We start from the raw sequence: 25,706 nt of genomic DNA, 5'->3' as shown, positions 1-25,706 counted from the left end.
AACTAAGAGCAGCGCCTCAGTATGGCGATCACGCTTTGAATGGTCCACAGCATAAGCGGCACGTAGCGGATCTTCAGGCCGACAGCCATCAGTTTTGAAACCAAGACTCGGTTATGACGTTTTGGAATAGGTCTAAGATTTCGCATCCTCGCAGTTCATCCCCCGCAATGGGTACAGTGAATATAAAAAAGCGGGGTCGTTGCAGGGACTAGGACACCGTGCTCTGCAATGCTTGCATCCATGGTGCCTCAAGTATCCGCTATAGTCTCTGCCCCTGGGGCACTATTGATGAGTCTATCTGGCCGGTCATCTCGTGTGTGTGTGTATGTGTGTGTGTGTGCAAGCTCGAAATATCCAAGATGCTCAAGACGTTCGAAGGCAGTACTATGAAGGAGGTCCCGGAAAACATTGACAAGTCATCACAACCACCACCTCCGACTTACGTGGCCAACCCATCGGCTTTACCCGATCCCCCTCGCCGCCGCCAAAGACGCAGTTGTGATGCGTGTCGACGCAGCAAAAGAGCCTGCGATGCAGAAAGGTTTGCTGACTTTACAGGCCAATCCTGTTCCAACTGCCTCCGAAAAAATCAGGCTTGCACTTTCAACTGGTTGAAAGCTACTGTCAACTCAACTCAGGAACCTCAACGAAAGAGGACAAGATCTGGGACTCAAAGTAGCATTGACAGCACCGAAGGATCCACGACTCAGCATCACGGCTTCCAGGGCAACGCTAGTTTCGAGGTAGCTGACCGAAGAAGACGCTGGGCAAAGTCTTTTGAGGAAGAGGAGGATCAAGAAGATGACTCAAACAACATACCACTTGAGGATATCGATAACGAGATGAGCGGTTCCGGCTATGCTAGCGATCTGGTGCCAGTGCGACCACGCAAGAGCTACGGGCGAGGCCCGTTCTTGTCATCATCACACTCCCAACGATCCTCATTCGATGGAAGGTTTAGAGATAAGCGGCCGATGGGTGACGGTTCATTTCAGCTCAAGGACATGCTCCTAGGGGAAAGGAGTTCACGTGGTTTTGTAACCAACGGCCTACTTCGAATTTACAACGACAGCATGGAAAACGCCCTTTCATGCTGGCTGACCGAGCACAATTGTCCGTACACACTACAGAAACACAAGCCGTCCGCCTTATCAGCAGGAAGGGCAAACAGGGAATGGGGTTCGATATGGGGTAACCGAATGTACAACCGTGTCATCCAGCTTGACAGAGCGTACAACTCCATTCGTATACGAGCCTTGACGGCTGAGGAAGAGCGTACAGCCTCCAAGGCACTTAACATGGCCGTCGTGGCCTTTGCATCGCAGTGGGCTCAAGCAGGTGACCGAGGTTCGCGGGCTCGGCCAACAGACTTCAACTTCTCAACGGACGAATTCCCAGAGTCGAATCACTTTGAGCGATCAATGCAAGAAGGTCTATGGCACCAAACATCCCAGATACTGCACCGTGCAGCTGGCATCGACTCGTTCCGCGTCGTCTTCGCAATGATCATCTTCTCGCTCACGCAGCGGCCTCTCGACATATCCCGCCCTTTTCCATACAGCGTCTCCCAACTGAAAGCCAAATACGAATACTTCAAGAGCATCATACAAGACGACGAAGCACCCATATTTCTGGAACTAGCATTGCGCCAGATGATGGCTCAGCGACGCGCACTGGAGCGTGCAGAACAAGCCATGTCTAGGACAGCAGACGGGGAGTTCCAAGACCCTCTCCGACAAGAAGACCGCGACACATTCAACCTATTATACTGGCTCGGCGTCATGTTCGACACATTATCAGCCACAATATCAGAACGCACAGTAGTCGTCGATGATGAAGACTGCGAACTCCCTCGACCAGAGAGCCACAAACCCACCCAGCCCACTCCTCCCCCCGCCGCCACTTCTGCCTCGACCGCATGGCCAGTAATACCAAACATGTTCAACACCCAGTTTCATCCTGTCCCTCCAGACCCCACCATCGACGCCGCGACTGTGGAAAGTGAGGCATTTAAGAACCCAGAAGACAACAAAGTATGGGGCAACTTGTTCATGCGCAGCCCAGACTCGCAAGCAGACCCCGGAGCAACGAGATGGCCATGCAGTTACAAACTTGCTGCTTCAACACTGAGCTCCGCCGCGCCGGTAAAAGTACTATTGTATCGACGGGTATCGCAGATTCAAACGCTCGTATCACGACGAGCGTCAGCAGATAAAATAGAGGTAGGTCAAATTCCGTCATTTCAAAAAGGAACTTGAAAGATCGTTTCCACAAATCCATCATCTTCGAGATGTCATACTAATGACAGAACAACAGTCCGCCATCAACGCCGCCTTCCAAGTATATACGCATTGGACCCGCACCTATGCCCCCTTCATCTCAGACTGCATAACCCACCATGCCACACTCCCCACGCGCATTCAATCCTGGTACATTCTCCTCGCGGGTCACTGGCACCTCGGCATCTTCCTCCTCTCAGATCTCCTCCACACAATCGACACTGCAGCCTTATCGCTCCCCAACGAGCGCGCCTGCCGCTTAGCTGCGAACCTCGTGGCGACGCTGCGCCGTCAAAATGCGCTGGCGGTCGCGGATCTGAGTCTGGCGAGTATACATTCCGCAGCGCAGAGCGAGGAGGACTTTGCAGCTGCGGCAGCTGCAGCCGCAGGGGGTGTACGGAGCGAATTCCATTTTGCCCTCAGTGAAGCGGCGTTACTGACGGAACCCTGGACCGTCGTCTTCGTCCGTTCCCTATGCAGAGCAGGCTACATACTCGTTTCCATCGCCGCCTCCACGGACTCCACACGCGAAGAACGCGAGCAAGCGCGGGCGCGATGCGGCGATTGCATCGAAGGACTATGGTATCTCGGCCGGAAATCCGACATGGCCTTCCTAGCCGCCCGCTGTTTGAGCAACATGCTGGATGATGCGGTTATGGAGATGGGAGGTAGAAGCGCAACAGCGACGACGACGGCGGCGGCGACAACGGAAGATGAAGATGGCGGCCGGATGAGTGGAAGTGAGGAGAGTCCTACTGCGACTGGTGCTGGCGCTGCTCCTATCAACACAGCCGATACCTCATCCTTCTTTCAGACCTGGGGCTTGGATGATATCATGACTGATACTACACACTCACACCCCCAAAGCCATGCCACCGCACCACCACCACCACCACCACCACCATCATCATCAGGCTACCACCAACATCAACATCAACCTCCCAACAACTTCTCCCCCCCTCCTCCTCCGCCGTCAAGCTACCAAGGCTCCGTTGCGATAAGCTACCCCGACTCCGAGTCCCAACTCCCGTTAGCAGACAGCGACATTTTGGATTTCCAACCCCCCTTGAATTTGGATGGCTCGGGCGTTTGGGATTTTAATATGCAGTCATAGGGTTCTTTGCTCTAGTCGGGCGTGTTTTCAATGAGACATTCATTGTAGATTGATGATTGGTTAATGGGTGAAATGAATTGAATGACTATACCACATGGACCTTTTTGTTAGTTTATGGATGTTTTTTGATGTGACTGGTTGAACGTACATTCTCGATCGGCTTAGTTTCTGTTTTTTGTGCCCCTTTGGAGTGTAGGAATATGTAGGGACAGATCAGATCAAGGAGAAGCTTTGGTCAATGCTGAATAGTACTGTTCCAAGTCCGTATTGATAAAAAGAAGCTGACTTGTAGTTTGACCGAAACTTGGACGAGGCACAAAGCGCTGTCGGGTTACTTGCAATAAAAAACCACGTTAACATCCAAGAATGGAGTCCTGAATCCACCGTCTCCAGGACCGAACCCTGTTGGCGAGATGAATTAGTGACACAAATATTACCTCGGGGCAGACACATCTAAAACAGCAAAAATGGGAGGCACGGCTTGCATTTGAAAAACTAGGTATCATTCACATGCTGTCATCCTTAGACAGACCTAACCGTGACGCCGCCCATGCTGGGATTGCCCACGCTGGGAATACCCATGCTGGAAATATCCATTGCCGTATCGTAACCTTGACTTTTATAGTGTCGTAAGCCATAGCAAAGAACCACGCAGTCGCTTCACCAGCGAGTAGCTTATTTCTTCTTGGCGTCAGCCTCCTCAGCCTTGGCCTTGGCGCGCTTCTCGCGGGCACCGACGTAGCGGGCCTCGGCGCGGGAGTCACGGAGCTTCCTGTAAGCGTTCTCGGTGGCCTCGTAGTTGCCAATGGGGCCCTCCTCGAGCTGGACGGTGTTCTTGATGGGGAAAACGGCAGAGGTGTTGCTGACGAGGTTGTCACCGCTCTTAGCAGCCTTGACGTCCTCGGCGGAGGCGTCACCGTTCTTGGTCTTGCCGTTGCGGCGGGGGAAGAGAATGAGGCGCTTCCTGTACTCCTGGAGGCGCTCGACGTTGGCCTTGAGGCCCTCCTCGGAAAGGTTCTGGCGGCGGGGGTCGACAGAGATACCGATGGTGCGAGCGAACTTGCGGGGGATACCGGCAGCTGCACATGTTAGTAGTGCTCAACATAGTTGAAGTAGAATATTTACCCTTCAACTCAGCAAGAGAGAAACCACGGCCGGGGCGGACACGGCGGTTGTACTTGATGGCTACGGCGGTTAGCAATTTTGTCAACGTGCATTCGGCAGAAAATAATTACTTGGGCAGCGGACAACAGGCCTCAGCTTGTCAACAGGCCTGGGGGCGACCTTCGCAGCCTTGGCAACACGAGCATTGCGTCTGGACTTCTTCTTGCCAGGCTGTTTGCAATGTCAGAAATGTGTACACAGGCGCCACTACTCTCAGCGAGGTGAGAGGGGAATTACCTGGTCGAAGTGCACGCGGACGTAGCGTTGCCTGTCTTGCAGTTAGTTTACTGAACCGTTGCAACAATTTTCCCATTTCTCCAACATACCAGTCCTTGTGGAAGTGATTCTTCTGAATCTGCTGGTTGTGCTTGATGGCCATTGTATCGGATTGTCTATGTTCGAATCAGCCCTCTGTCGCCCAACCGTGCTTTGTTGTATCGAGTGTCGCGTTGACAATGGAATGTTGCGATTGCGCTCGGTGCGACGCGGAAATGGCTAACGTACCTCGATGGCGGACCTGGTGGTTAGTGAATCGTACGGCTGTCGGGGAAAGAAATCTCGACAATCCGCGAATTTTCGAGGTGCCGCTTAGCGTGCGCGAGGCGAGCTGGCGGAAAAGCGTTTCGCCGACGCTAGTCCGCTAGTCAGTGGGTCGACGAGACGGCGCGCATCCTTCGGGACATGGACGTTTGAACCAAACTATGTACAACAACGGTGATCACACATCAGTCGGAATTATTTTTATCGAGTTGCATTCTAAAAGGATATAGGGCTATGCATGTTTCTGCGTAATCAGATCGCCATGACTAATTCTACAATTAACACCGTATGGCCATTGTAGCAATTCCCCCATTTGATACGCGAGAAAAGAATAGCAAGTATGGAAATGATAGAAAGTGAGAAGGGAGAAAAAATAAGAAAAATATACCAAGGAACAAGTCTAAAAGAAAATACCTCCAAACCCTTGACCATAGGGCAAATATATACATGAAAGTATTACAAAATACCTAAAATATAGCCAAGAGAATAACTCTTCCATAGACACCTGCCCTGTTTTTCCTAAACCTGCCGCCCTAGTCTAACATCCCAACCGAGAAACCTAAAAGCCACCATCATCAGCATCGAAGAATTCAGTACTTGCGCTGTCGGTACTCTTCCAACTCTCCCTTGGTATCTTGTCTCGAAGCCATGTTAAAACGGCATCTGTACCCTTTTGTAGGACTTGTCGGTTGGGCACCCTGAACTTGTTTCCTTCAACCTCGAAGCCAGTCAGAGTGCCTTGGAGCAAGCCAATACGTGGCTCCAAGCGGTCAATGTCATTGTTTCCAAGGTTCACAATTCTCAGGTTCGTCAGACTTTCAGCAGAGACCTCTGCAATCTTATTGTCCGATGCCAACAGAGTGGTGAGCGACGGGAATGAGGTGTGAAGGGTAGGCAGAGCACCACTCAGGCGATTTATCGAAACGTCCAAGGTGACAAGGTGCGGTGCTGTGAGGTGGGCCGTCAGTGGTGTCAAGCTTGTCAGCTTGTTGCTAGCAAGACGGAGATCGCGAAGTTGGGCGAGCTCGAGCGGTGCTGACAATGCAACTCCAATAGCGTTCCTGGAAAGATCAAGAACAGTGAGGTGTTGAAAAGTCCCAACAACAGGCGGAATAGCGATGAACTTGTTGCGCTGCAGTTGGAGTTGACGTAAGCCATTAACAAGAACTTCTGATGTAGCGTCGTCAACTTCAAGCTCGTCCATATCTTTGCCTGCTAGATCCAAAGTGCCAGAGGGAGTAAGTTCCCATTTGGATTGAGACTCTTGAGCATCTTCATTCACAAATTCTTCATCAACCTCGGCTGGGAGATCATCAGCTGGCAACCGAGAGGCCAAGTCACGCTTCAAGTCTTCGGTACCCATGGAAAGGAATTTTCGATCACGCAGGGGGTTGGCAGCCACAGTAAGGTGGTCAAGACTCTCCATAAGTGCAATCTTTTCGTCAAGCTGGGTTATGTCGTTGCCAGTAAAATCTGCAGTACGGAGCTGCTGAAGGGCGGTAAAACCTTCAGGCAGAGCTGTGAGTTTATTCTCTCCCACTAGTAGAGTGATGAGATTGCTCCAACCCGATACTGCAGGTAGAGAGGTAAGTCGGTTGATAGAAACATTCAAGACTTTAAGTGCGGGCAAATCAATTGAGTCGTCTTCGCATAGCGACGTAAGAGAGTTCTGAGCCACGTGCAGTTCTTGCAGATGCGTTACAGAATTTGTAGAAAAGAGAGCACCCTCGAGACGATTCTTAGACGCATGCAGCTCAATGAGGGCGGAAGAGAAAACCTCGGTGGGAATGCTGCGGAGCTGATTGTCGGTTACGTTAAGCGTGCGGAGTTGGGTCAAGCGCTCGAAGCCACTGGGGAGGCTATCTAGCTTGTTTGCTTGTAGTTCTAGAATCTCCAATGCCGTAAGATCACACAGCGATGGTGACAGGGGACCTTCCAGGTTGTTCTCGGCTAGCTTCAACTCCCGAAGAGTGGGTATTTGGGCAATCACGTCGAATACCTCCATGGATAGTTTATTCCTTGACTGGATATTGTTAGCATTTTTGTATAACATACAAATGGAGCCAGACTGAGGGAACACCGCCGGCTTGAGCAAAGACTTACAAGGTTCAGTTTGGACAACTGTGTAAGTCGTCTCAGTCCCATGGGCAGCTCTCGAAGCATGTTGCCGTGAAAGTCAATATTCTGGACTCCGCCAAACTGAGGACCTGCCTCGTCGGAATCAATCATGTCTTCGACGGTAACGTCAGGAAACATGCTGTCTGGGATAATTTCAAGCTCATTATCCGCAGCTAGAATAGAAGTAAGATCTACAACTTCGCCCCACGCCACCTTTGTGTCGTTGGGATCATAAGTATACATTGAAAGTACATCATCTGGTATCTCTTTAAGGCCCATTGCAGCAATGTTCAAGCGGCCATCTCCACGAGCTGTATCGATACGCCGACGCAGAACAGAAGCGCCACCTTTGGTGCGCTGGTTGAAAGGGTCTTCATTGAGACCAAAGTCAAATGTTGCGATTTCGGCCGGATCGGGAATGATGACATCCGAAGGGGGTGTACTGTTCCTAACGGGCTCGGCCCTTGCGCGCTTGGCAGCCTCCCTAGCCTTTGCGATTTGTTCTCTCAAGGCATTCGAGGAGCTCGCAGCCTTTGGCGATGCTTCGACGGGTGCCGGAGCGATATCTGGCTTCTTTGCCGCCTTGGCCTTTGCAATATGATCCCGCAGAGCTGCTGAAGAGCTGGCGACTCTTCGAACGGTGTCTGGGGTCTTTTTCACGGGGGTCTCGTGACCTGATACTGGAGAACTTACGGCAGTACCGGGAGGTGAGGTTGCTTGTGCAAACATGTTGCCAAGGGATGCCCGGGTTCTCGGTGTGCGGGCAGCCAGATTCTTAGTGTTGGTCATCAGACGCGGCTTGGGTGTGTCTTGGAGATTGTGGGCTGCCGATAGTGGCTGCTTCTTAACGGTTGACGCGGAACGCACAAGGGATGTTTGTCTGGTAGGCGTCACAGCTGATGAAATGACATTGGCACTCGCACTTCGTTTGCCCGGGGATGTCATGGACATCCTGTTGGTAGGGGGAACAGCAAGTCTCTTTGGAGTTCCTGGGATGGTCTGTTGCGAGCCATCGCTGGTCGATGGTCTGCTGCCGTTGGACGTGGCCGACGCTGGGCGTAGCGGTGGTGGCATGCTGTTGTCGTTGTTGAAGAAGCTCGACCTGCGCCTTCCCTTCTTTGGTGCTGGTGAAGATGGAAGTTGCGATAGACTCTCTATGGTTCTTTCCGAAAGTGAGGGTCGTGGCTGTTCTGAGCCATCTGAAACGGCGGCCTCATGTTCCGCGTCGCTTTCATGGTGTGCTGCCCGTGAACTTGCGCGTGAGGATGCCCTTGAGGCCGACCTGAAGCCTTCTAGCCGGCCTAATGTGTCTTCCGGACCGCCAGGGACAGATGACGAAGTTGGACGTGACGATTCCTTCGGCTGGGACGAGACAGGCCGGGCCAGAGGTTTCTTGAAGGTTGAAGCATCGCTGTAATTGGAGGAAGCGCTCGAAGCAGCAGTCGAGGTGCGGCGTTGGCCAAAGTTGGGGATGCCACTGACTCTCCGGGAAGAGGAGTAGGGGGTCCGTCCTGGAGTCGAACTCGGGGGCGCGGCAACCGAGGGGGCAGCAGCAGCAGGAGGAGGAGGGCCGTTGGGGAGGACGAGCGAGGCCCTGGATGTCTTCTTCTGTAGGGTCGAGGCGGTTGGGCGGGAGATGGAGGCTAGGGAGGGCTTCTTGCGCAGTTGCTCGGTCGAGGGGGTGGCACGCAACTGCGACTGGCTGGCCGACTGACGCAGGACGGGCAGACGAGAGGCGGGGGCGGGCCTGGGGATCCCCGAAGGGCGGGTTGACGAAGACTGGTCCATGGTGTTGGGCGCTACAGGATGTCACGCTCACGCCTAGGGGTTCCGAAGGCGTTCATGCAGACTCGCATAGACAGACAAAGGAGCTAGAGGCACGCCCGGCCGGGAACGAGGGTCGAGGATCGTGTGGCGACAAGACAAATTGGCTGGGGCCAGAGTAATTCTCCGCGCCGGGCGCAGCAGCCAGTCTGAGCGTGAACGGGAGGGAACGGTTGCCCAGCCGACACGCTGCTGTCTGTGTTTTATCGACATGGCGGCCGTTTGGGCCTAGCGCCGCGTGCGCGCACTGCAACCAAGGCAGCCAGCGAGCCAGCCAGCCAGCCCAGCCAACGCAGGGCCCGCGACGCTGCGACCGCCCACGACACGTCTGCCACGGCCTATTTTGCCCTTCACCCTCACCACCACCTCTGCTACTCTCCATCCCTTGTTCCCCCGCCCTTGCCCGCCACCGCAAGCGGCCCACAGCGCGCCCCGACGCCGTCCTCGCCTTCTCCCCACACGCACAAGTCGCGCTCCCGCGTCGCGTATTACCGCCGCCCGCCCGACGCCGCCGCAATGGACGCCCACCAGCACCCGCCTCAACACCAGCCCGCGTCGCCAGGCACCTCCAAGCTGGCCTCGCCCACTCCCCGCACCACGTCGTCCATGACACCTCCCCCCTCCTCCTCACAGGCGCCCGCTGCTCGCGCGGCAATGCGGACGCCTTCTCCCCCCACTCCCCAGCTCACTTCTCCCCCGCCCACCACCAAGCTGCCCGACCAGGCATCTGCCCTGGCCGACTTGGGCGCAGGCCTGTATCCCCAGGACCAGGTCAACAGTGCCTCTGTCCAGGAACTGAGGGCCATGGTGAACAGCCTGTCCAACGCACTGCGCGATATGCGACTCTCGGCAGCCCACTACAAGCTGCAGCACAACATGGCCGTCATGGAGAGCCAGGAAGCTGCGAGCCGCATGGCTGTCGAGCTGGCCATGGCCCAACGCGAGCTCGACGTGTTACAGCAAGCCGAGGAGAAGCGCCGTGCCACAATGGCCGCGCCAGAACAGACGTACCATGACTCGGCCAACGCGGCCAATGCTGTCATGGTGTCTGAACTGACGCGCCAGAACCAAGTCCTTCAAAGCGAGAACGACGAGCTGCGAGAGATGCTTGAGCAGCAGAAGCGCTTGACTGAGCACCGCGAGGGCGAGCTGGCGAGTCTCATTGAGGAAAACGACAGGCTCAAGACAAGAATCCGCAACAACCGCGACCACATTGCCCCTCTATTGGAGCAAATTGAGCAATCCTCGCCCCGATCTACCTTTGGCACCCCAGCCCAGCCTACCCCAAGAAACCGCCTCAATCGCGTCCCGCCGCCTCCACTTTCTCAGCAAAGCAGGAGCCAGAGCAACTTTGAGGCTCTGTTGTTGGCCGACAAGATGCTCAGCCAAGACGCGTCCACAGCTCCCTCGACTCCCAACAGAGTGCAGGCGCCAAGGGCACGCTTCAGCCACCAGCGAGGTGCACAATCCATGTCATCACTGCCTCAAACACCCAACCAGAGAGCTGCCTTCCCCCGCGCCGAGGTGCCTCGCACACCGCCCCTCTTTGCGCCAACCAACATTCCCCAGTCAGCACCCCCCGTCCACTACCAGCAGAAGCCCGAAAGCATTCGGCGCCAAAGCAGCAACTCCACCATTACTGCGTCTAGCATTGATGAGGAGGAGGCTTTTACAGATCGCGAAGACGACCAGGTGCCAGAATCCCAAGCCAGCCAAATGGCACGAAGCCTGCTGCAACAACCGCCTCCAGCAAAGGGCATCATGTCCGCACCGGCCTCGCAGCCTTCGAATCTGGTGCAGAGCAAAATCTTTGGCCAGGTCAAAAAGGGCCATGGCCTGACTCGTGCCAACGAGCTCAAGAGGGGCCGCATGCCATCAACAGCGGACTTGCGAAATCAGACGAGTCCGCCCAAGCGCGGACGCGTCGATCAAGGTGTAGGTCTTGGCATTGGTGGTTTGTTGCGCGAGTGAAAGATATGAACTGTTCCTGACCTTTTTCGTGTGCCAGGGCATTTATTATTAAGTCTTCACGAACACTCATGATTATGGCGACAACGGGCAAGCGAGCAATTCGGATTTGCACCCTGGCAGCTGGTTTTGTATTTGTGCTTTGTTTTTGTTTCGGGATACCCTTCTAGCTGCGCTATGAGACGACGCAGCGACTTGTTATTGTATGTGTTTACATCCATGTGTTGATATGTTTTGTATGAGATGACATGTAGTGGACTGAGGAATTATTAGTTTATGTAGCTCTACGCGACTCGAATGTTAAATCCTATCATATGTGTGTGATGTCACCGACCCATGAGACCTGTAGTCTCTAGACTTGATGGGTACCTGATCTTCCTTTCTGTGTCCTGTTTGCATTGAAAAGGACGTAGCATGGGTGTGCCTTCCTGTAAATTTGCCAGTGACCCACTCCCCGCGTTTTCCATTGTGGCAATCACCACCATCACATCGCTAGCGTCGCTGCTAGCCCTTTACATTGATGGTTTCTCAGATCTCTTCATCACACGTGTTTGCTAAGCTCATTGCATACTCAGGAACTCAGGTTATGATAAGTTTCGTCCGCATGAACGATAAGAGCCGATAGATCGGACTGATTCTAACCTCACCTTCACTTTGACTTTCATCATCACGCAAGACGGATATATCACCGCAAACCACTATTCCCTTCCGGACAACGTACAGTTAACATCTCAACTCTGTGCAACAAAATCACAAAATCACTAAGAAGCCCAGCACAAGCTTGCCATGGCATCTCCCAAGATTGAAGCAACTGCTAAAGAGAACAATGACGAACTGAAAACACTCATCGTACAGGAGATACAGAACTGCAGAGGTGTCCTTAATTTTGTTCGCCTTGAGTGGCAAAATATGAAGCAGCAGGAAGACAATATTGTTAAGGTCGAGAAGAAAAGGTTGGACGAAGCCCATAAACCCATCAAGCAGCAAGAGTGCACTTACAACGAAGTAAAAAAGTTGCTCGAAATCTTACGGACAAATCATAGCGTCCAACTCGTGCACGATACCTTGCTTGTCGAGCAGAAAAATGAGGCTTTCCTTATCGAAGAGTCGTTTAATGCAATCAAGATTCCAAGAGTAAAGCTCGGTGAGGAGAACTCACGTCGAACTCAAGTTTCTAAGACTGTATTTGAGAGGGAAACAAGGACACTTGAGAGAATAATTACAAAGCTTCAACAGATGGCTGAGACGGCTGGCATCTTTCTGGACGATGTAATCATTGTTGAGCAGAACACTTCTGGCTTCACTAACACTGCTGAAAACGTTCGACTCTCCCCTGCAGCCCGGTCACGCCATTTCGATGCTGTTATTGCTCAAGGAACGCCATGAAGACGTCCCGCTCATGCGCATGCCGCGTCAGTTGTCCAACGTCACTCATTTGGCCCCGATATGCACCAGCGTGTCGAAAAAGACTTACAACAGCCCGTTGCTTCAAAGGTCAATTCAAAACAGAATGAACACACTCTGCCAGAAAGGGCACATGAAGAGACGTCACCTGTAAGTCATCTCGTTCAGAGCAGTCGACACACCCTAACAGAAACCAGAAACCCCTAACACCGGTTCGACCGAATACTCCAGGACCTGACCCAGAACGCGAAGCGATGGGTGGTTGGATGGCGGGCTTTGTAAATTATGGTCAGAACATCATCTGTGAAAGATACAAGCGCGATATCAATGCGGCCAACAGGCAATACGAAAAATACAAGCGTGCTATCGAAACAGCTCTGCAAAAGAACGACGAATAATATACACGAGCTTTGCGAGTGAATAAGATAATGGAGCCCTTTTAGGAGACAGAGTATAACAATGAATGGAACGAAGCAAGATAAATTATCGAGGAGCACCTGAAGTTCATCCAGCAACAACGGAAAGTGCTCACCAACCACCAGCCCAAATGCTAAGAGCATCTCTTCCGTTGTCAAAATGAGGCCAGTACACTCTTTGGAAAGTAGTCAAGGTTCTACAAAGTGCTTCTTTGTCGAGTCGAAAGCGAAGCTGCCAGTTTCAACCAAAACTTGGACGATACTAACTGAAGCGTTTGCAAGGCCCAGACCATTTATTGCATAAGAAACCATGTAAATGGGGAAATGGAGTTGGTTCTGGTACAGTACTTGGGTTAGATTTTCTCATAGTACATGATGATGTCTCTTTGATACCGATGCTGACCCTCCATCGACCCTGTCCCAGCCGTTGTCGCTTTCCCCGCACAGGGTGCGAAGATGCTTGTGTATTACAGGAAAATGACAATTAGCAAACCTTTCTATACATGATCACTATTGCCCAAGCTCCCGTTTTCTTGTTTGAAGGACCAGTATCTCAGCATCTATTAGCAACATTGTCAAGCGGTGCGGTACGACAATCAACATGGAGCGTGTAAGTCATGAATCTATGCCTCTGGAACTGATGATAGGTTATCTTATGAGATGCAAATGTCACTACCCATCGATGTAGATGATAGTCACATCTACCACCTACTCAACGAATTTACCAGTAACTACTGACTGGATCATCAGGTCCGTAAAATATGCACCCTATGCAAGATTGAACGACAATTCGAGCATAGCACGAGACGCGATACTAGCTGCCCTCTCCCACGACCCTCACGAGGATATACCAACTCTCGGGCTCAGAAAGGAAGAAAGGTCTTCACTCACGATACTACACGAACAAGCGCACCGCTAAAGAAGAGAAACACTCTTCGTAAGAAGAACAGAAGTGCTGTTATGAGTACACAAGGTGCTACTAATCCACTGGTGCAATAGAACTCAGGCTTACAGAGCACAGCAAAAGACGGTTCTACAACACGACAGTCAAACAAGGAAGACACTGGAGTCGCAAAACCCGCATGGCTGCGTACATGGCTCAACAAGCTTCCCATCACCACATGTCCCAAGCCCCCCACATCTTCCCCATCCAGTATCTCTCCTTCCCCGCGAAAAGCCAACAGCGTAGACTTATCCCGCATGATGCCCTTCCACCGTGAAGAAGAAACACCCACCGCCCTACCCAGAAACACCCCCACAGCACCCGTCCCACACTGCACCCGCACCCGCACCCGCATCGCCCCAGCCACAAGATCCAGCAGCACCCCAAACCTCACCCGCCACTTCTCCCTCTCCAAAAAACCCAGCGTCCACCAAAAACCCACACCCAAACCCACCACCCCATCCATCACAACAAAACTCCAAAAACGCGCCCCTACCGCTCCCCTTTGCCCCAAATCCACAACCCCAGCTCCAGACTCAAACCCCACTACAAAACGCCCGCAAACTCATAACCCCGATCCGCATCCAGACCCGTCGAAAGGAGCGGTCGCGGGTGATAGACGCAATAGTACTGCGTACTTGACTATCACCACTACTGCAACAGGCGACGAAGATGAAGACGGCGAGTTCGAAATGAGTGAGACGAGGAGGTTGTTGTGGGAGTATTGGAATGTGCAGTGTAGGTTTTTGGCTGAGGAGTGGATTGATGAGTGATTTAACTGTAGTTGCTGTGGTGTGTTGAATATTGATTTTTATGGGGATGCGAGTTTGGGGGTTTTTTTTTCTTATACTGCGTTTCTTTATACTTTGGGGATATGGAAGGGGGGGGGGGGGGATCTAATGATGAGGGGAATCTATAGAAATTCATACACGCGGAGAAGAAGATAGGAGTTTTGGTAGTGAGGCATGGGAAAAAAAAAGACTCATCAGTACTACACCGATTTGGACAAGAAAAAAAATAAAGACTTTCATAGTTTTACAAAACAATCAAGGACGATGAGGAAGAAAAAGTGGGAGACTGCTAGACTAGACCAAGCCACGGGGTTAAACCCTCTAGAGAAAAGAAAAAAAATCTTATAAAACCTACCCTTTTTGCTTGCTAGTCTTGCAGTCGATCCCTCAGTTTTTGGACAAAAGAAAAAACAACAAAGAAAGAAAAAGAAAGAGACCCATCATGCCCTGTCTAACTCAAGTCTTCACTTCCTCGCCTTCCCTCTCGACTTACTCCTCGTAACCCTCGCCCGGGGTGCATCATCATCCTCGGTACTCTCCGTAGGGGGGACATGAACGCCCAGCCCCTCATCAGCCCCAATCATAATGCCATCATCTTCCGTCTCTCTGTTATCCGAATCGATACCTCCATCAGGACTCTGAGTGCGGAGATGGGCTTCACTTTTTGCACGGCGTTCAGCCTCCCACCCTTTAACAAGTCGTGTAAGATCGTCTTCACGGACTTTTTCCTTGCCGTTCCATGCACTGCAACCGCCACAGCGCCAGCGGCCGACGTCTTCTAGTGTACGCGCTCCAGGAGGGGCTTGACCGTTGACGAGGCGGCATTCTGTGCAGATTAGGGCGAAGCGGTTTTTAGCCTGGGTTTCGTCTTCTCCGAGCAGGGCATCGAGAATACGGTCGTACCAGTGGGTTTCGGGGACTGTAGGGGGCTGGATGGCAGGCTCCTGCTGCTGCGGCTTGTTCAGGTGAGATTCAAAGGCATTGGGAGCGAATTCAGCACCGGGTGCATTGAGAGGAGGCAGCGATGGCGGAGGTGGAGGCGTCACAATCGAAGGCACCTGTTGCGGAGTTGTCGGAAGCTGGGGAGGCTGAGGTCGGTTGATGTTTGCAGTAGGCGGAGGAGCTATGCCAGTGCGTGGACCTGGCGGCGGTAGCGGCTTCTGGGGTCCCCTTGACCTGCTGCGGGCAGGAGAGTCATCTTCATCCTGAACCAACTCTTTTGGCTTTGGCGAAGCACCGCCGTATTTCTCCAGCAGTTGCTGCGTCGAGTTGTACTTTGTGGCCTCCTTTAGGCGCTCGATAGTGGCGTCGCGCTCCTTATCCAACTTTTCGAGATAATGCTCCGTGTTGCGAATGCGGTAGTCAAAGTAGCTCATGAGCGCGTAGCGTAGACCGTAGATGCTGCGGCATGGTGGTTAGCCAGATATGACGCGTTAACGGCTCCAAAGGTGGGATGTACAGTAGTGGGCCGCCCGCGACAACAGACCCCTCAATAGGACCCCAATTCTGCCAGCCAGTGACAAAAGTGAGGACGACGGCGATCAGAATATATGCAAAGCCAGCATAAAGCGTCCACATGACACGCGCGCGGCGCGCGAGCTGCTTCTGTTTGTCATTTCGCGCGGCGGCTCTGTTGATCTTGCCAGTGAGGGCGTTGAGTGTTCTCTCAAAAGACGCGGCGTCTTCGCTGCCCTGTTGCCGTTAGCGTAAGAAGGCGGGGTTAGTGAGAGAGGAAAGTTACCTTCCAGGGCCAGAAAGACACCATGGTGGCTCAGTGGCAGATCGAAGCCCGGCGTGGGAGCTCGATTTGTACTGTAGAGGCCAGTTGTGCGTGCTCGTGTGTGGACCTCTGTGAGGCCTGACATCAGCGCCGATGCAACTGTTGGATCGCCGACAGGGATCTTCCCGAAAGACAGCATCACGTGCAATTAGTCTTCTTTGCGGACCTCCGCGCCCACGTTATTTGCTATCCATTCACCTCTCACGTCGACACAACATGGCATTGGCAGCTTACCGGAACCTGCTGCGGTCTGCGCGCATCGCCTTCCAAGGTACGGACACCTCACTGTCTTTTGAAAACATGCTCACAGCGATAGGCGACACCCACACACTCGTGGCCGCCCGCGCAGAGGTCCGCAAGAACTTTGAGTCGAATCGCAATCTGCGCATCGGAAGTGAGGAGCTGCAAAAGTCGTTGGTACATGCAGAAGAGGTGTCCAAGTTCCTGCGCGAGAACGTAGTGCAGGGTCAAGCAGAGGATCCAGATGGCAAATACAGTATGATACATACAACATCATTGGTATTGGGGTCTCTCGACTAACAATCTATAGAGCTACGGATACACGAACACACCGAACGAGGCGATAACGAGGACATCAAAAAGGGAAAGGGAAAAACTACATTAGGCGGAACAAAGTGCTGCTCGTCCTAGGCTTTTTATCCATGACAAATTGAATCGTGATACCCATGCATGCAATCCACGCATCGCAAAACGCCGTCCCAATGCAAGGAAATATTAAGCTAGTTTAGTTGCCTGCCAAGCTGGCATACTGGACTTCATCGTCGGCACCTGGTGGCGGCGCAATGACCATGCTGTCAAGGTTGCTCTGTGGACCAGCCTCAATGGCGGCTTGAGAAGCGGCAGCGGCCCGTCGCGATGATCCCGCCACTTGACGTCCTTCCTTTGCGTATTGCATCCTGACGTTCTGATCCAGGCTGTCTAGCTGCTTCGGCTTGCCCCAAGTGACTCGCATCGGGCAACCCTTGATAACCACCTTGCCCTTCAGAGCTGCTGCCGCAGTCTCTGCATCCTCTCTCTTGGCATAGTTAACGTATGCACAGTGCGCTCGGTGCGAGCAAACCAGCGACCGGAGCTGTCCATATTGTGTAAAGTGCTTGCGGATCTCGTGTTCTGGCAGGTCGTCCTCGACACCAGTGACAAAGAGTGACGCAACGTTGGGGTCAGAAGGTGGTAGCCAGTCTTGTGGACTCGGCTCTGCAGCTGGACCTCCCATGCGGCCTCCCCGTCCTGGCCGCATACCTCCTCGCGCAGAAGGACCGCGAGAATCTCTGGTCCTGATGGGTCCCGGGATGTGATTGCTCTCACGGCTTGCACCAGCACCAGCACCAGCACCAGCACCAGCACCAGCACCAGCACCAGCACCTCCACTACCACTACCACCGGGCGCTGGCAACGCCTTTTGTCCGCTGCTCTCGCCCGCCTCGGCCTCTAATCGTCGTTGCTTCTTGTAATATGGCTCACTCTGTGCGAGGCGCTTCAAGAGATCACGCGCCTTCTCGTCGGTCTTTTCGTAGGCTTCCATGGCTCCCCGTCCCTCCTCGATCTCCTTCTCGTGTTCCTGCGCGTAGTACTGTCGGTTGATATCGCTCTGCGGGCCAGGTGCAACCATCTTCAGCGCCGCATCACGGACGACGATGGGAAGACCGAACGAAAGATCGAGCATGCAGTGTTGGCAGCAGTTCTTGAGACGCGCGCATGTCAGGCAGATGTTGGTGCGCTTCTGTCGGGCGGTGCGGTCGGCCTTCCAGCGGAATATGGTAAAGGGTCGCGTGCAAATCTTGCACTCGGCGCCATAGTCCTCCTTGAGCATCTGCACGTAGGGGTTGTCGGGCAGACATTTTTCGCAGACGGACGGGAAGTCGGTCGTCTCCCAGCCGCTGCGGTTCAAGTCGCTCTTGATCTGGGGCGGCATGGCGGACAAGGAGCGCGCAAAGAGTCGTGATTATTGAGAATGTGTTGCCGCAATCTACTCTGGCGATGGCAATGAGCGTATCAGCAGGCGTCGAGTACGTGCGGGTGGGGCGCGGTGATGATTGATTGCGACGACGGGCGGCGAAGATTGATGAGCAAGGTTGGCGGAGTGGCGCTAGGAACAAATGTCCAGGCACAGCAGCGCGGGCTTGGCTTTCACGCGCACGAGGGGGCAGCCGCTAGTGCCGTTGACCAGGCCGCGTACAGAGTGCGCTGTGATTGGCCGACTGCAGATTCCCCCCTTTGAATTTGTCCACTCTGCCTACCCATACCGCTCTTTCCCTCCAGCATTGCTTTCTTATAAAGTTTCCAGGGTCCTCGCCTTTGGAATTGCTTCTCTGACACCCGCTTCATCCGTTCCACTTTTACATCCCTCTTTATATCCCTTCTAATATCTACAATGTCTCCCGTTGCGCTTGAAAAGGAGGACCATACTCGCGATGCCGAGTTTAACAAGGCCATGCACGGCCAGACTGCAAAGTCTCGTGGTGGTATGACTGCCATGCTCGGCAAGGACAAGGCTGCTCAGCAAGCCGCCGTTGATGAGTACTTCAAGCACTGGGACAACAAGGCGGCAAAGGATGAGACCGAGGAGACTCGCAAAGTATGCAACGGGTGGCTCCTAAACACTAGCATGCAGACTAACTAACATCTGACAGGAACGACGAGACGAGTACGCCACCCTCACCAGGCATTACTACAACCTTGCTACCGATCTGTACGAGTATGGTTGGGGCCAGTCTTTCCACTTCTGTCGCTATGCCTACGGCGAGTCCTTTTACCAGGCAATTGCCCGTCACGAGCACTACCTCGCCCACAAGATGAACCTCCAGGACAACATGCGCGTCCTCGACGTTGGATGTGGTGTTGGTGGACCTGCCCGTGAGATTGTCAAGTTCGCTGGTGTCAACGTCACTGGCTTGAACAACAACGACTACCAGATTGAGCGTGCGACCGCCTACGCCGAGAAGGAGGGTCTCTCACACAAGCTCAACTTCGTCAAGGGTGACTTCATGGTAAGCATTGCCAAATACCTCGTAATATTCCCGGCTAACGTGCGCCCAGCAAATGTCCTTCCCTGACAACTCCTTCGATGCCGTCTACGCCATCGAGGCTACCGTCCACGCACCATCGCTCGAGGGTATTTACAGCGAGATCTTCCGCGTCCTCAAGCCCGGTGGTGTCTTTGGTGTCTACGAGTGGCTCATGACCGACAAGTATGACAACGAGAACCCTCACCACCGCGAGATCCGTCTTGGTATCGAGATTGGTGATGGTATCTCCAACATGGAAAAGGTCGAGGTTGCGCTTGCTGCCATGAAGGCGGCTGGTTTCGTCATGGAGCACCACGAGGATTTGGCTGAGAGGGACGACCCCTACCCATGGTACTGGCCTCTGTCTGGCCAGCTCAAGTACATCAGCACCCTTGGCGACATCCCCACCATTCTTCGTATGACAAAGGTTGGACGTGGACTTGTCCACAGGTTCGTTGGTTGCCTTGAGACAATCGGTCTTGCCCCCAAGGGCACTCAGAAGACCGCCGACAGTCTTGCCCTGGCCGCTGACTGCCTTGTTGCCGGTGGCCGCGAGAAGCTCTTCACACCCATGTACCTCATGGTCGGAAGGAAACCAGCGGATGCTTAAGTTTTTTTCATTCTTGCTTCACCTTGCATTAGAATTCGTTTCGCATCTTGGGCCTGGTTGGTCGCGGGCATTTTTGTTTCATCTTTCCATGTGGGAGAGCAATCTCCTAGCATTTACACCCACGCGCCTTGGAGACGCGGATATATAGTATAATAGCTGGTAGCAAAGCAAGGTCTAGGGTAGGTGACGGTAACGCGAAACGTGGTGAAGATAGAGGAGAATGAAATACGTAATACGCCCATCGGGCATTGACACTGAACTTGGGAGAAGGATGAGTGAATGTTCGAGGGTTGTGTTGATTATTAACATGTCTGGGATGGAAATGCGGTGCAGCATTCGAGTTAGGATGTCCGTCCGGCAGAGGCGTTATTCCCCGGCGCTGGTGTTGATCCCCGGCGTTGAGGGCTGCCGGAGCTGAAGAAGTCAAGTGTCGGGTGTTCTCGCACTTGAGAGTAGGGGACCCACCCGAAGCTTTATGACTTAGCGCGTTCAGGGCCCCAACGATTCGCATCCCCGACCTCCGAAGAAATTGTCCAGCAGCCCCAGCAACCACCAGAAGCCTCAGCGGCCAGTACTCGCCTCCGGCATTTCCTCACCACACCCCCTAAAACTCGCACATCACACACAATGGCTGCCTCAAGGCTCCTCCGACCGGCCTCGCGCCTCATGGCCTCAACACGACAGGCGCCCGCTTTCCGACCTGCTTTCCGCGCCGCTGCCCTGACACCGTCAATTGCAAGGAGAGGATATGCGTCGGGACAAAAGGAGATGACTGTGCGAGAGGCGCTCAATGAGGCCATGGCCGAGGAGATGGAGCGAAATGATAAAGTCTTTGTGCTCGGAGAGGAAGTTGCGCAATACAATGGAGCGTATGTAACCCACCATGCCAATCTCGGACAATTCAATTGTGCGATGAGGGAGAGACAGCTGCAATCAGAAGCAGCATACTTCCCATTGATTTGAATTGGGCTCAAGCTAAACCGGGTGCTGATTGATTCCCCAGTTACAAGGTCACCAAGGGCCTCCTCGACCGCTTCGGTGAGAAGAGGGTAATCGACTCTCCCATCACCGAATCTGGTTTCGCCGGTCTGACCGTCGGTGCTGCGCTCGCTGGCCTTCACCCCGTTGTAAGTATTTTCCAGCCCTCCTGATCGACAAAAGCAATGCTGACGGAGACAATAGTGCGAGTTCATGACCTTCAACTTCGCCATGCAAGCCATTGACCAAATTATCAACTCCGCCGCAAAGACCCACTACATGTCTGGTGGTATCCAGCCCTGCAACATCACCTTCCGTGGTCCCAACGGTTTCGCTGCTGGTGTCGCTGCCCAGCACTCGCAAGATTACACTGCGTGGTACGGAAGCATTCCCGGATTGAAGGTTGTCTCGCCATACAGCGCAGAGGATGCCAAGGGTCTGCTTAAGGCTGCTATTCGTGACCCCAACCCGGTCGTCGTCTTGGAGAACGAGTAGGTTACATTGATGGCGCAGTTGATATGCACATTGCTAACGTAAGCTAGGCTTCTGTACGGTCTCTCTTTCCCCGTCAGCGAGGAAGTCCAGAGGGACGACTTTGTCATTCCTGTAAGACACCCCACCTTTTTACCCACTGACCAGCATGCTAACTGTACCCTCAGTTTGGAAAGGCCAAGATCGAGCGCCCCGGCAAGGACCTCACCATCGTCACCCTCTCCCGCTGCGTCGGCCAGTCCCTCGTCGCCGCCGAACAACTCAAGTCCAAGTACGGCGTTGAGGCCGAGGTCATCAACCTGCGCTCCATCAAGCCCCTTGATGTAGAGGCCATTGTCAAGTCTGTTAAGAAGACCGGCCACATGCTCTGCGTCGAGTCTGGCTTCCCCAGCTTCGGTGTCGCAAGCGAAATCATGGCGCTTACCTGCGAGTACGCTTTTGACTACCTTGAGGCTCCCCCCGCTAGGGTTACCGGTGCTGAGGTCCCCACTCCCTACGCTCAGAAGCTCGAGGAGATGAGCTTCCCCACCGAGACTTTGATTGCCGACTACGCTGCTAAGCTGCTCAGAGTATAAGTGTCGAAGTTAGTGGTTAGTTCAATGGGTGGTTATAGCTCTGGGTTATGCGATTGATTCAGTGTATATCGCGCATGGACATGGGTGGGGGGGGGATTGGCGTAGGCAAGGATGATAGCTGGCCCGATTTTAGACCCGAAAGGCGGAATCCTTTCGGGCATCTTTATTTGTATGATCAGATGATGAAGACATTTGGAATGTTGGTTTTCTCTCTCTCCCCTTTCTGTTCTGTCCTTTCACTTGACTTGAGACTTATATCTGTGATGTGGTGCTTTGTTCGTTGTCTTGGGTTGGGGGAGTAGAAGTCTTTTTTCTTCCTTCGTGTCGAAAAAAAAAGAGGTGGGCTCGATAGAATATATTTTGTCGTAACAATATGACCTTGGAATTTTTCCTCACCCTTCAAAAATTTAGTAACCTAATCCTGTGTAGTCAGCTACATACATTTGAGTATATTGCGTAACGATCTTCACTGGCCCATTTTTTTGTATTAAAAATTTCATGAGATGAATAGATGCATGGGAGTAGTGTTTGCATTTTCTTTTCCATGCAGTCAAGTATTTTTTTTTAAATTTCTTTCACTATTTCCCATCTTGGGAGGATGGTGGGGGCGGGGGAGGTATAAGATTTGGGAGAACAACGTTGATTTGTGAGGGTTTTTTTCCCAAAGACTTCGAGCAAAGGGGAATTCATACGAAGAGCAAATTTGCATGTCGTATGTGGTTCTGATTGTTTTTTCTTCTCCTTTCCCTCTTATTCTCCTGTTTTTAAGGGAGATCTTTTTTTTGAAAGTTTATAGTTTCACTTGGGTAATAGCCTATGTTTTTTGTGATTTCTTTTGGAAAAGACTTATCAGATTAGGCTTTTTTTTTCTCGCAAGGCATTCTTCTATCAAAGAGTTTTGCGGGTCGTCAGGTGGTTGGCTTGGATTATGGGGTGGTGAGGGGGGACGAGGTAAGTGGGCTCATGGTTTTGTGGGGTTGGGTGGTGTCATGGGACTTTTCTTTGATGGGAGAAGAGGAAGAGGGGCTGATGGCGGTTCTTGAGGGTTGGTGGGTAAGTCAGTAGATGGGTGTAAATGAGGAGTGGTGGAGAAATATGTACCAGGAAGGTGGGGAGTGCTGGATAGGCTGGGCAGACAGGGGATAGGTGAGGGGGAAGAGTAAGGGGGGTTGCTGTTCGTTTATGAGAATATTTTTGCGTTGCCGAGAAATCTTAGAAGGTTCTATAGCAAGTGTTCACTTGTGCAGGAATGATATGGTGTCTACCATCTAACAAGAGACCAGATCAATTATATATGCTTATATGATCTTTGAATTCATCAAGCAAGACTTCAGTGTCAAGTTGTAGTGTCCAGGCTCTTAGTTTCGAGTCGATCTGTGGCAAAGCAGAAACTTTTCGATTAGAGACTGGAGAGAGTGAATAGTCAGAAGTATTACGTATTGTTAGATCACTTCATGTCTGTTGAGAATTTCGCAGATATGGTTGGTTCAACATTGTCTGATGCTGTAATCTCCTGGCATGCTGTTCAAATCAGATGCACAGTTGGAAGAAGTCTAGACCTGGGTGTTAGTGTGTTGTTCTTTGAGACTGAATCTGTGTGGTGGAACTGTCTTGTGCGGGGGAGGGGAAGGAGCGGTCAAGAGCAGCGTTAAGTGAGGGGAAGTAAGTGGTACTCGTATTGACGAAAGACCGTCAGATGCCGAAACAATTCAATCTTTGCGGTCAAGTGAGTATGTCGGAATCTTTTTCCCGCCATGCACTTTATTTTCTCTGTGGGGGTAGTGGAATCGGTATGTTCCTATGGGGCACACATGGGCTTTTTCTCTGGCTCAAAACACCCCTGGCAGAATGGAGAAATTGTTGTTCGTGTGTGATTTTTGCAACCTGATGTAGATTTTGAAGAATTTTCTCTCCAGTCCATCTATACTACTGTAAAGATACCGAGGTAAGTTTGGTAAACCCTGAATGCTCGTTCAACCAGAGCAATCTCTCTGTTCCGAGATTTTTCCCAGGACCCCGCTTCCAAGGGAAAACCCAGAGTCCGGACGGTGTTCCATATTTACTTAGGTTCGAACACAAGACAGACAACGTTTACTCCGCCTTACGCGCGTTACTATCTGACACGCGTAGCCTCGGTGTGGTATATGTAGTAAGGCTACACCCAGTCGGTCCGAAGAAAATGTTCCTATTGTGGCAAATCGCAGAGTCACTGGAGGCTGCCCGTTGAAACCGCAGGGGCGAGTGCACCAGGCGTGGGTGGTTATTTCTTGGAAACTGGGGTTGTTGCAGGCCGTCATGTGCTTTCAACACCAAACTACGGCCGTAGAAAGGTATGGTCCATTATCGGACCGGGTACGCATGATATTGAGGGTCCTTCCTATTTGAGCTGTGTGGCGCCTAGAACTTGTTTCACGCACAATCTCGACCACTCCTTCAACGTCACCAGATACCACACCATTCAACAGACGACGGTTCAACAACATGTCGTCGCAACTGACTCGTTCAACAGTTGTGATCTACGTCGCAAACGGGAGGGAAGACGGGTCTGGAGTTCCGGCCCACAAGATCGCTCAGCGGACACGGCTCTGAAAGACGCACAGGGCGAGGTACCTGGGGGCGGGAAAACAGCGGTTCATCCCCAAAATGGTACCACGACCGCTGCACGCGGCTCCGCTCCTACGCCCACCAAGAAGGAGATAGCAATCGTATTCTGGGCCATGAAAGCCGGATCAGAAAAGCCAGATTCACAGCCACTCGAGCGCCGTACACCCCCGCAGGGGTTTTGTCAACGACCGTTGCTGCAGGTGCTAGGGCCCTTTGCCCCGCCTTCAACATGGGCTGATTCCCAACGGTACCAGGTCAAAATTCAAGTCCAAGCATTTGCTAACCCATTTGATCTATGTCCCGTTGGGTGTGGCTGCGATTATGCATTCGTCCAGAGCCTCGGCACTCTCCATGATCAGCACTAATTCAGCTACTTTCAGTTTCAACCCTCGTGAATTACCCCTCGACGACAACTAGTCATTGGACGATTTTTGTTAACATGCAACCATTTTAGAGGAGGTGGGTTTAGAGCCGGACCTCACCCATGACAGGAAATGACCACCGCCTCCTGTACTCTTGCAGTCCCAGTGTAATGGCTCTCGACCACCACTACAACTTGGAACTACTCTACACGTGGAATGTCCCATGGATCTCAACACCACATTCTCATTCTGTTAGGTGCATGTGACTCCCAGCCACCCTCAAAGATGCTACCTGGAGCGAATTGGCGGTTGTGTGGTCCAGTGTATATATTACATCTGGCATGGCACATGATTTTGTGCAGGGAGTGCATCTGGACCAATTCTTGATCTGGGTGTGGATCAGTGTAAACCTGCCCAAGTATGCTCATCGCCAAAAGGAACTGCATATCCTTCCTTGGCATAAGGACAAGGTCTGTTCGAAATGGCATTGCTCATCATCTTCATCTGACGATAAGGCAAAACCCGGTATTTTTCACCGCTCCTCGGACTGCTACCAAATCTATTCCAAAGGTTGAACCCAGCACATATCAAGAGCATTAATCTCCGGAGCACGAAAGTCCCGTGTTTTCCGATTGGACTCATCGAGTACGTTGGCCTGGGAATTTTGGATGCATAATCAACACTGAGGAGGTTGTCGCGCTCTACCTCGGTGCGGCTG

The 25,706-nt window shown here is 52.5% G+C and overlaps 14 protein-coding genes across 14 annotated transcripts; 9 read left to right on the top strand and 5 right to left on the bottom strand.

Annotated features, from left to right (window-relative positions):
* Window positions 1-1,004: 1,004 nt before the first annotated feature.
* COCVIDRAFT_38304 (hypothetical protein) lies at window positions 1,005-3,393 on the top strand (the record flags this gene model as incomplete). The annotated part of the gene is made up of 2 exons (XM_014700583.1): window positions 1,005-2,222; window positions 2,317-3,393. 2 exons carry the CDS (start codon window positions 1,005-1,007, stop codon window positions 3,391-3,393), a joined length of 2,295 nt encoding a protein of 764 aa, XP_014556069.1.
* Window positions 3,394-4,068: 675 nt separating this feature from the next.
* On the bottom strand, window positions 4,069-4,936 carry COCVIDRAFT_38303 (hypothetical protein; the record flags this gene model as incomplete). Its single annotated transcript, XM_014700582.1, has 5 exons — window positions 4,069-4,472; window positions 4,519-4,578; window positions 4,629-4,728; window positions 4,795-4,825; window positions 4,884-4,936. The coding sequence occupies 5 exons, from the start codon at window positions 4,934-4,936 to the stop codon at window positions 4,069-4,071; spliced, it is 648 nt and encodes a 215-aa protein (XP_014556068.1).
* A 720-nt stretch (window positions 4,937-5,656) lies between these two features.
* COCVIDRAFT_27150 (hypothetical protein) lies at window positions 5,657-9,003 on the bottom strand (the record flags this gene model as incomplete). The annotated part of the gene is made up of 2 exons (XM_014700581.1): window positions 5,657-7,120; window positions 7,201-9,003. 2 exons carry the CDS (start codon window positions 9,001-9,003, stop codon window positions 5,657-5,659), a joined length of 3,267 nt encoding a protein of 1,088 aa, XP_014556067.1.
* Window positions 9,004-9,693: 690 nt separating this feature from the next.
* On the top strand, window positions 9,694-11,010 carry COCVIDRAFT_100897 (hypothetical protein; the record flags this gene model as incomplete). Its single annotated transcript, XM_014700580.1, has 1 exon — window positions 9,694-11,010. One exon carries the CDS (start codon window positions 9,694-9,696, stop codon window positions 11,008-11,010), a length of 1,317 nt encoding a protein of 438 aa, XP_014556066.1.
* A 783-nt stretch (window positions 11,011-11,793) lies between these two features.
* Window positions 11,794-12,393, top strand: COCVIDRAFT_27148 (hypothetical protein; the record flags this gene model as incomplete). The annotated part of the gene is made up of 1 exon (XM_014700579.1): window positions 11,794-12,393. The coding sequence occupies one exon, from the start codon at window positions 11,794-11,796 to the stop codon at window positions 12,391-12,393; it is 600 nt and encodes a 199-aa protein (XP_014556065.1).
* A 60-nt stretch (window positions 12,394-12,453) lies between these two features.
* On the top strand, window positions 12,454-12,809 carry COCVIDRAFT_27147 (hypothetical protein; the record flags this gene model as incomplete). Its single annotated transcript, XM_014700578.1, has 2 exons — window positions 12,454-12,561; window positions 12,609-12,809. The coding sequence occupies 2 exons, from the start codon at window positions 12,454-12,456 to the stop codon at window positions 12,807-12,809; spliced, it is 309 nt and encodes a 102-aa protein (XP_014556064.1).
* A 765-nt stretch (window positions 12,810-13,574) lies between these two features.
* Window positions 13,575-14,543, top strand: COCVIDRAFT_100850 (hypothetical protein; the record flags this gene model as incomplete). The annotated part of the gene is made up of 2 exons (XM_014700577.1): window positions 13,575-13,800; window positions 13,834-14,543. Coding segments are annotated over 2 exons (936 nt in total), but the record flags the coding sequence as incomplete, so codon positions are not given.
* A 482-nt stretch (window positions 14,544-15,025) lies between these two features.
* On the bottom strand, window positions 15,026-16,326 carry COCVIDRAFT_38300 (hypothetical protein; the record flags this gene model as incomplete). The annotated part of the gene is made up of 3 exons (XM_014700576.1): window positions 15,026-15,962; window positions 16,021-16,253; window positions 16,303-16,326. The coding sequence occupies 3 exons, from the start codon at window positions 16,324-16,326 to the stop codon at window positions 15,026-15,028; spliced, it is 1,194 nt and encodes a 397-aa protein (XP_014556062.1).
* A 231-nt stretch (window positions 16,327-16,557) lies between these two features.
* COCVIDRAFT_38299 (hypothetical protein) lies at window positions 16,558-16,992 on the top strand (the record flags this gene model as incomplete). The annotated part of the gene is made up of 3 exons (XM_014700575.1): window positions 16,558-16,612; window positions 16,658-16,837; window positions 16,892-16,992. The coding sequence occupies 3 exons, from the start codon at window positions 16,558-16,560 to the stop codon at window positions 16,990-16,992; spliced, it is 336 nt and encodes a 111-aa protein (XP_014556061.1).
* A 94-nt stretch (window positions 16,993-17,086) lies between these two features.
* On the bottom strand, window positions 17,087-18,274 carry COCVIDRAFT_38298 (hypothetical protein; the record flags this gene model as incomplete). The annotated part of the gene is made up of 1 exon (XM_014700574.1): window positions 17,087-18,274. One exon carries the CDS (start codon window positions 18,272-18,274, stop codon window positions 17,087-17,089), a length of 1,188 nt encoding a protein of 395 aa, XP_014556060.1.
* Window positions 18,275-18,733: 459 nt separating this feature from the next.
* COCVIDRAFT_27142 (hypothetical protein) lies at window positions 18,734-19,977 on the top strand (the record flags this gene model as incomplete). Its single annotated transcript, XM_014700573.1, has 3 exons — window positions 18,734-18,937; window positions 18,993-19,349; window positions 19,399-19,977. 3 exons carry the CDS (start codon window positions 18,734-18,736, stop codon window positions 19,975-19,977), a joined length of 1,140 nt encoding a protein of 379 aa, XP_014556059.1.
* A 627-nt stretch (window positions 19,978-20,604) lies between these two features.
* Window positions 20,605-22,022, top strand: COCVIDRAFT_16507 (hypothetical protein; the record flags this gene model as incomplete). The annotated part of the gene is made up of 5 exons (XM_014700521.1): window positions 20,605-20,846; window positions 20,981-21,104; window positions 21,160-21,446; window positions 21,498-21,561; window positions 21,615-22,022. The coding sequence occupies 5 exons, from the start codon at window positions 20,605-20,607 to the stop codon at window positions 22,020-22,022; spliced, it is 1,125 nt and encodes a 374-aa protein (XP_014556007.1).
* Window positions 22,023-23,776: 1,754 nt separating this feature from the next.
* On the top strand, window positions 23,777-24,991 carry COCVIDRAFT_16506 (hypothetical protein; the record flags this gene model as incomplete). Its single annotated transcript, XM_014700520.1, has 4 exons — window positions 23,777-23,888; window positions 23,939-23,967; window positions 24,153-24,352; window positions 24,532-24,991. The coding sequence occupies 4 exons, from the start codon at window positions 23,777-23,779 to the stop codon at window positions 24,989-24,991; spliced, it is 801 nt and encodes a 266-aa protein (XP_014556006.1).
* A 227-nt stretch (window positions 24,992-25,218) lies between these two features.
* On the bottom strand, window positions 25,219-25,476 carry COCVIDRAFT_100911 (hypothetical protein; the record flags this gene model as incomplete). Its single annotated transcript, XM_014700572.1, has 1 exon — window positions 25,219-25,476. The coding sequence occupies one exon, from the start codon at window positions 25,474-25,476 to the stop codon at window positions 25,219-25,221; it is 258 nt and encodes an 85-aa protein (XP_014556058.1).
* Between the last annotated feature and the right edge of the window lie 230 nt (window positions 25,477-25,706).

This window comes from Bipolaris victoriae, assembly GCF_000527765.1.
Source record: "Bipolaris victoriae FI3 unplaced genomic scaffold scaffold_48, whole genome shotgun sequence".
Classification (NCBI taxonomy): Eukaryota; Fungi; Ascomycota; class Dothideomycetes; order Pleosporales; family Pleosporaceae; genus Bipolaris; species Bipolaris victoriae.
Note: the sequence above shows the minus strand (reverse complement) of the source record. Positions and strands in the feature narration are given on the sequence as shown.